Source organism: Apium graveolens, chromosome 7 (genome assembly GCF_009905375.1).
Source record: "Apium graveolens cultivar Ventura chromosome 7, ASM990537v1, whole genome shotgun sequence".
NCBI lineage: Eukaryota > Viridiplantae > Streptophyta > Magnoliopsida > Apiales > Apiaceae > Apium > Apium graveolens.
In genome coordinates this window covers 261,636,792-261,644,911 of record NC_133653.1, presented here as the reverse complement: position 1 = coordinate 261,644,911, position 8,120 = coordinate 261,636,792, and the positions used below count along the sequence as shown (strand labels likewise).

At 36.9% G+C, this 8,120-nt stretch overlaps 1 protein-coding gene across 1 annotated transcript; it reads right to left on the bottom strand.

Annotated features, from left to right (window-relative positions):
* Nucleotides 1-790: 790 nt before the first annotated feature.
* On the bottom strand, nt 791-1,333 carry LOC141674821 (GDSL esterase/lipase At4g10955-like). Its single transcript, XM_074481524.1, has one exon. The coding sequence runs from the start codon at nt 1,331-1,333 to the stop codon at nt 791-793; it is 543 nt and encodes a 180-aa protein (XP_074337625.1).
* Nucleotides 1,334-8,120: the final 6,787 nt, after the last annotated feature.

Below are 8,120 nucleotides of genomic sequence, written 5' to 3'. Positions count from 1 at the left end.
GTTGTTTTAATTTAGAGAGATAAAAAAAGGTAACATGTTATAGTTGAAAACGATCTTTATTTCGTTTTCTATTATAATTTTGATTACTTATGCAAATAAAATTTTTAAGTAAAACAAAAATAATTCAGTGGTGTATCAAAAAACAAGCAACCAAAACTTTCAATATTTTGTATTTTATATAATAGTAATAGATGTTAAGGCCACATTGAGAGTTCTCAAGCAAGAGATTTCACTCAGCAACCACACTAGTAAGTGCAGTACTTTAGTTACTATATTTGTACTCTTTTAAAAATGGGCAATTTATCCGATAAATTGTTATTCAGATAGATGTTGATATGCTGATGTGAAATTGCGGGAAAATGTTTTTTAATCAAATGATTAAAATCGGAGAAATTCATAATTTGATTCAACAACAAATAGTTGGACGAAGAAAAGAAAAGAATTTGAGAAAAAAGAATTCCATTGAGAGTTAGAGGGAAACTAAAGTGAGAATATGAAGCTAATCGGCTGAAAACTATGTTCTTTTATAAGATAATAGACCCTGTACAATGCAATTTTATTTACACTCTCTCGATATATTTTTTAGCTCTACCTACTGATTACTTATTCTCACTAGAAAAACCGTATGTATAACATAAAAAATAATAACAAATGTCGGTTTAATTAAACATATGAACATGGTAATGATTTACTAAAAAAGTACACAACATTGCAACTACTGATTGAAGAAAAGAAAAACAAAGAAAGCATTGTAACAAATTATATTACAGTGAGCTAGAAATTGTGTAACTCAAGCTCCCCAGTAAAACTCTCCGACCACCACTGCGACAAATTTATGGGATTCCTTAGTCTTTGTCTTGTTCAAATTTGTCACAAGATAAGCAGTTGGAAGCAGATGATATGGTTCTGTAGCTAGTGAACGTGATGCAACAATACTCATCACAGAGACTTGTGTTCCCATATTTCCAACTGTAAAAGCACTTATACTCACCATTTTCTTTCTTTGCTCGAAGTAAGCAACATACTGTGAACAAATTGGATCCTTTGGATTCACAAACAGGTACGGAGTCCACCCCGAGAGCTTGATAAACGGGTTATCGACTTGCGATGCCTGGTGGCCTAATAGGCCTAATGATAATCCTGCCCTGATTACATCCCCAATAAGTCGAGCCCCGAACTTTAATATCTTGTTCTTGATTAGTAGCTCCAGAGGTATTGATAGTGAACTGAATGGCGGATTGAAAAGGTATGTTTCGATGGAAATCCCATTTTTACCATGTTTCGTCCAACTAATAGTGCAATAAGTGAGCCCAAAGAATGTCCTGCTAGCCATACATTTGCAGCACCAACTTGATCAACTAGTATTTTCACAACTCTTAAGGCCTTTGCAACTCGGGAACTATTTTGAAGTTTATGCTGAGAAAATACGTAGTGCAAATCCAGTTTAATATCTTGTTTTATTGTGCTCCATTTGATTACTGTACCTCGAAATGCAAGCACTCCGCTTCAACAAATGAGAGTTTTCGGTGTATTTGCATGATGATGTGTTCAGTGGGGATTCAAACTTGTAGATAGCTCCGAATATCGAGGAATCGGTGTCATCTATGAGCACTTGGGGCTGTGATTGGAAATTGAAAGAACTCCACCATGGAGGTGCTAGAGCATGATGGCCTTTTCGATTGTGTTGACGATCTTCTTCCAGAACGTAGACGCCTTGAACTAAGCTTGCAGCAATGGATCTTCTGTGCTGTGTGTTATCCCTTCAAATTTGTACATGCAACCTTTTGTTAGTATGTTAGGTCACACACACTGTAGAGGGGGTGAATACAGTGTATAGTACACTCAAATCGAACTTAAAGAACTTAAGTAACAGAAAACAAACTTTATTGAAACAATAAACTCTGTTACAATATGGAATTGTTACCTCTCAGTGATGAACAAATATCACGAGAGCTGCTAGGGTTATATAGAATAATAACTTCGATAATGATAACACTTCTAGTGTAAACCCTATGTCTGTGTTTATATACTACACAGTTACAAGATAATCGCTAATTGATATGGAATATAATTCTGCTTCCTAAAATATATCAATCAGATATCTTCTATTCCAAGTATTCCATTCTTCACGGAATTCCATCTTCATGCATATCTCTTCTTATGTTTATCTCGATCTTCTTTCCTTTAATCAGCTACTGTCCTTATCTGATTGTCCTTCAGCACTTAAGTTCTGATATCTATCTTCTGATGATTATCTCCTGATAATATAAGTACTGATATCCTTGAGTCTTGACTTCCAGTATAAGTACTGATCAACAGTTAAGTACTGATCTATCCTGTTCACACAAGATCTGAAAGCTAAACATAAAACATATTAGTCATGACATTATCAAATATATCTAACAATCTCCCCCAACTTGTAAATTAACAAAATATACAAGTTAAACAGATATTTGATGATGTCAAAGACATTAAGTACAAATGCATGAGAAATAGACTAGATAACTACAACTTACAGTCCTTAAAGTTTTACCAATTTCAACTTCTGATAACAACTTCAATCTGTATAAATATCAGAATTTAAGCAGTTGTAGATCTTCGACTTGGCTTCATCATCTTCTGATCTCTCTGATGTCAGGAGTTGTTCTGAGATAGTTCTTCAACAAACATTTCTCAGCATATCTTAGTTCATCAATCATTCTCCTTTTAACACCTTTAAACTCTACAGTATCTTCACCAGTTTGAAAGATTGCAGCTCTGAGATCATTAATCTTTGCTTTCCTTAACTCCTGATCTAGTCTTATGACATAAGCTTTGTCAGATTCAAGATTGAATTCAAGTCCCTTAATACCAAGATACGTTCTGATCTGTGCAGTATTAGGCTTCATATCAACAATATCACCATTGTGATCTCTGTACTTTGGAACATATCTATTGTCAGACTTAACAGAATAAAGCCTTTTCTGTCTCTGAATCTGTTCTTTTAAGTAGTTTGCAGCAGTCTCTGTTATTCTGTCATCCACTTGAAGTAAGAAAAGTACATGCTCCAATTCTTCAAAATACTTCAAAGGAATGGCATTTTGTCTTATATGATAAACCCTACCATCTGTCATGAAATACAACATGATGTATTCTTTCAAGTAGGTATGGTAAACCATCTATACAGATTCCAGTTGATTCAATCTCTCAGGAGTTGCTCCAATACCTGGTTCACTCAAGGAAGTTGGATCATCGGTAGTGTTGTGTACTCTTCTTTCATCAGCACTTCCCAATCCAGTTTTATCTCTAGCTTCCTTTCCAGTAACTACTCTTGCTTCAAAACCACTTGGTGTAGTCTTCAAAGATTGAGTCTGTTTTGCTTTAGTGAATCCTGGTAAGAGTGTTTTAGATCTATTTTCTGATATCAAGTTAACTTGAGCACTGTCAGAGGTTACTTGCTTCTTCTGAATATCAGAACTTACAATTTCTTGACTCTGAACAACTTGAGCCATGTCAGAGGTTGTTTTAAGAACTTTTCTTGAAGTCAGAGCAAGATCATCTTTTCCATCAGTAATTTCTTCTTCCTCAGGAGGTACATAAGGCTTGATAGGTTCACCAACCTTTTCTTTACCCTTGGATCTTAGATCTATCTGTGGTTGTGATCTAGCCAAAATTTCTTCAGTATGTATCCTTTCTTTGATCACAATGCCTTTAGGTTTTGGAAGTAACTTTTTACCAGAAGCTTCAGATTTAGATGTGACTTTCTCTGATTTAAGTCTGGCTTCTTCTTCCTTTAAACTTTCCAAGTCCATCCCTGGATTTTCTTGAAGAAATAACTGTCTTGATATTTCCTCATCAAGATCTAGAAGTTCATCAGAACTTATCCTTTTACCAGCAGCATAACTTATTCTTTTCCCAGTATCAGAACTTGTTCTGTGACTAGCTTGTCTTGATGTAAACCTTCTACCTTGACTATGACCTCTACCCATTCCAGAGTTTCCTTGGTCATCTTTTCCATAATCCTTTCCTTGCAGTGTCTTGTTGGTTTTGCATTTGGACTTAATTACCTTCTCCCCCTTTTTGGCATCAGCAGGGAATAAAAGAGAGATAAGTAGTTCCACTGAGGTCTGGATTTCATTAAGTTGCGATTGCTGAGAAGCTTGATTTGTCAGAATTTGATCAATCTGAGCTTGTTGCTTCTCTTGAGTTTTCTCAATATAAGCAACCCTGTCAATGGTAGGTTGGAAGAACCTTTTCTTATCAATTTTCCAAACTTGTTCCTGTTTGATAAAGTTCTCCTGAATCTTGTGTAGCTCTGCATGAGTGTTGGAATGAAGACCTTGTAGATATTTAGTACTCAATGCAGTGACTCTAAGCTGGGTTTTAAAATCATCAGAATGTAACATTTCATCAGCTTTAGTCAAGTGCTCAGCAAGATGTAAAGCATTTGGAACACATGAAACTGAGTTCCATTCCTTAGTCCACTCCTGACCTGCAGGAGTTTCACTCCAAGGTACTGGTGCATCCCTGATAACAAACTCCTTTACCAGTTCAGACTTAGGAAGAGTCAGTGGAGGAGTATGTCCTGAAGGACCTGCTTCATCAGCATCTACAGTTGTAGCAGCCTCACCAGTATCTCCAACATTTGCAGCATCAGAACTTAGAGAATCAGTATCTTCTGATAAGACAACAGTGTGAGTAGCAATGGAGGCTTCAGCATCCTCTAATTGCTGATCTGATACTAAGTTCTGATCAACAGCCATATCCTGATGCTTACCTAAAATCTGATCATCAGCATCTTGATGCAGAGAAGGTGTTGGTGATAACTCAGGAGTTTGAACAGCATCAGTAACAGGTGTTGTGGAAGGATTATTTGCTGTTGGAGCTTCTAAGAAAAGTATTTCAGGCACAACCAGGTTCTAAATATCAATTTCAGCACTTGTGCCTGGATCAACAAGAGACACAAAAGGTGAATTAGCCTTGTCAGATACAGCTTCCTGAGATGGAGTTGATGGAGAAGAAGTGACTGGAGCAAATTCCTTGTCTTGTGAGATCAGAGATTCCTGATCCCCTTCCTTAGCTGCTTCCTCCTCATCATCTGAAACTGGCCTTTGTGCCCTCTGTTTCTTGTACTTCCTTGTTGAGTTGGATTCCTTGGGAGTTTCAGGAACTGTCATACGTCTAAGCCTCTTGAGAAGCCTAGAACCCCCAATTGTAGAATCCTTCTGAGAAGTTGCCTTCTCAGCTTCATCTACCATAGGTTCTGAAGAAGGAATCTGATCCTCAGAATCTGATTCATCTCTCAAAGTAATTCTCCTCCTCTTTTGAGGTGTTTGAGGAACAGTCTTTGTTCTCTTTGGCTTAGAGGATGTAGGCTTCACAATAGGTGCTGAAGAAGAAGGTTGAGCAGTCTGTGAAGTGGAGAGATAGGATTTGAGATAAGTTCTGAGGGTAGGTTGAGTAGAATGAGAGGTAGGTACTGAGGTTGATGGATTTTGGGTGGTTGGAGGTGGTTGAACATCAGAGTAAACAGATCTATAGGTATCAGGATCAGCATTTACCAGGATTTGTTTTACAGACTTAGGAATCTGTAATGGTCTAACCATTTTCTTCTTAGTATCAGCATTTACCAGATCATTAAAGTACCTTTTTGCAACCTTAAAAGGTGGGGTTTGGGTGCTGACTAACTGAGGTTCATCAGTACAATAAGTGTAAATAAGTTGACAGAATCTAGCAAAATAAACAACATCTCGATCCTCTGTCATCCTATCCCCAATAAAACCAATTAAAGCAGTTGCAAAATCAAAATGAGTTTGATTGATAATTGCATACCCGATATGCTGACTCATAATGGGAATATCATCAAAATTCGAACATTTATTTCTAAAAGCTTTGGTGATGCAATCAAAGAAGAAACTCCATTCTCTTCTGATATTTGCCCATTTCAACTGTCCAAGTTTCGTCAGACTCTTTTCATATCCCAATGCAGCCATAAACTCCCTAAGGGCTGAGTCCTCTGGAACTGAGAAAGTACAATCCTCTGGAAGATGTAAAGCCCTGCGTAATGTACGAGGAGTGACTACAAAAGATGAATCACCCACTTGGAATATAACACTAGGAGTTCCACGGTTACCACCATCATCAAAAACGCCAGTCCTCCAGAACCTCAGAACTTGTTGACTTGAAAATAATTCAGGCTGAGTTAAGGCGTACCCAACCTCACTATGTGCAAGAAGATCTTGCACAAAGTGCAATTCAGATGGAGCTTCAGCATGATCAAGAATTGCAGCATAGTTGTTTGGAACAAACTTAGCTCCATCAATGATTAAATCCTTTGGTGCCATGTGAAAAAATTTAGAGTTAAGTATGCCTGATAGGTGTTTGATATAATATCTATACGAAAACAACAGAAATAGTAAAGTGAAGGAGAGTAAAAGTAAGAAGAGAGATAGAAGATGAAGAAATTAAAAAGATTAAAGAAATCTTCTCTCTGCTGTACTTATACAAAAAAAATATTACCGTTGGACACCTGTCAGACATGCAGTAATAACGGATAGTTACTGGGCTCGAGAAAACAGTAATCATGACTTACCCATTTGCCGAGTTTCAAGGAAAAACTGTTCCATTTATCAAGGGAAACAATTCAAATTTTAACCCGTTATCACTGATTGAATTATTTGTCACTGCAATATTAATATTCTGAAAATAAATCATGTTAAAAATGACCGAGATAATATCGATGAATAAGTGCTGACAGAGAATCAGAACTTAACTAAAAGTACAATTTAAATGGTCATCAGAATATCAATCAGGATTTATCAACTCAAGATAAAATAACTCAGAGACACAATCTTGAAGTAAAAACAGTTTTCATTAATATATCAAGTCAATACATTTATGAAATGGAAATTACATCAATACTTATACAAGATTTTCCCTAAGCTTCTAATCCTAACATCAACAACTTTAGTCCTGGCTTAGAAGCCTGACAAAGCTGAGGATGAAGAAGAACAGGAAGAAGACGAGATTAAGTCATCTTCCTCTTCCTATCTTCGACGAACAAGATGGCGAGTCGTATGATTCGCTCTTGCTGACGGATAGCTTCCCGCCTTTCCTCCTCCAGGCGCTCCAGATGGCGATGGTAATCCATCTCGAAGAATAGAAGGTGAGCCAGCACCTCCTGTGGGACAGAGTCCCAGATCTCCTCAGGAATGGCTGTTATATGCCACTCCTGCTTCCACTCGGCACAACTGAGCTCCATTGTGAAGGTTTGTGTGTTCAAAAACATGTTGTATCGAACCATTGTGTTTTTGACAGAAGAAGGAGGATAAGTGTGTGAGAAGAATGTGATGGAAAGACTGATGTGAAGTGTTTGCTTATATAGGCAAGAGAATGCCAAGAGACGCAAAGATATTTAATGCTGACAGGTAGAATTAATTCTACCTCGTCTCCCTAGACTTTGAAAAAGAATAACAGTCATTGGAAAGAGGAATCATGGTCTGGACCGCACAAGACACAAGAAACAGTGGACTGTTCAAGTACAAAACCATTAATCCTAATCATAGTGACTATTAATCTTCCACTTCAACATATTTGAGTACAAACTGAGACTGTTATCAAATTTTATTCAAAGATAAGCCAAGTAAAGGATTAGACTGAGAAATCAGAACTTAGACCTATACCAGAACTTAACAGTCATCAGAACATAATTTCTTAACTCGAAAAAGGAATGCCCATCTTAGTAAATCCTCATACAAGTTCTGAGTTATGGACGTCAGAACTTAATCATCAGAACGTGTAACTTAGAACTTGTCCTCAGAATTTGTGCAATAAGGACACACTGACTGTTTATCGAAAATAACATAGACCACCACAGAAATTTTCATCATTCAGATGGAGTGATTAGTGTGTGCATTAAGCTAAAAACAGACAAAGAGTAAAGTCTGATTCACTGCAGTACATCTTAGAAATAAGGCATAACTAAACTTTTGCTAAAGATCTGTCATTGTCCTGAAACCGACTGAAGAATGGGTTTATGCTTGAGTCCACCTCAACTATTTTGTGCTAATTTTATGCATCTTTTGAAATTCTATTTTACAGTGGCTACTCAGTGTAAGTGAGTCACGACTGTTTATGAATTT

Coding starts and splice junctions, on each gene's coding strand:
- LOC141674821 (XM_074481524.1), bottom strand. CDS start 1,333: ATGGCTAGCAGGACATTCTTTGGGCTCACTTATTGCACTATTAGTTGG.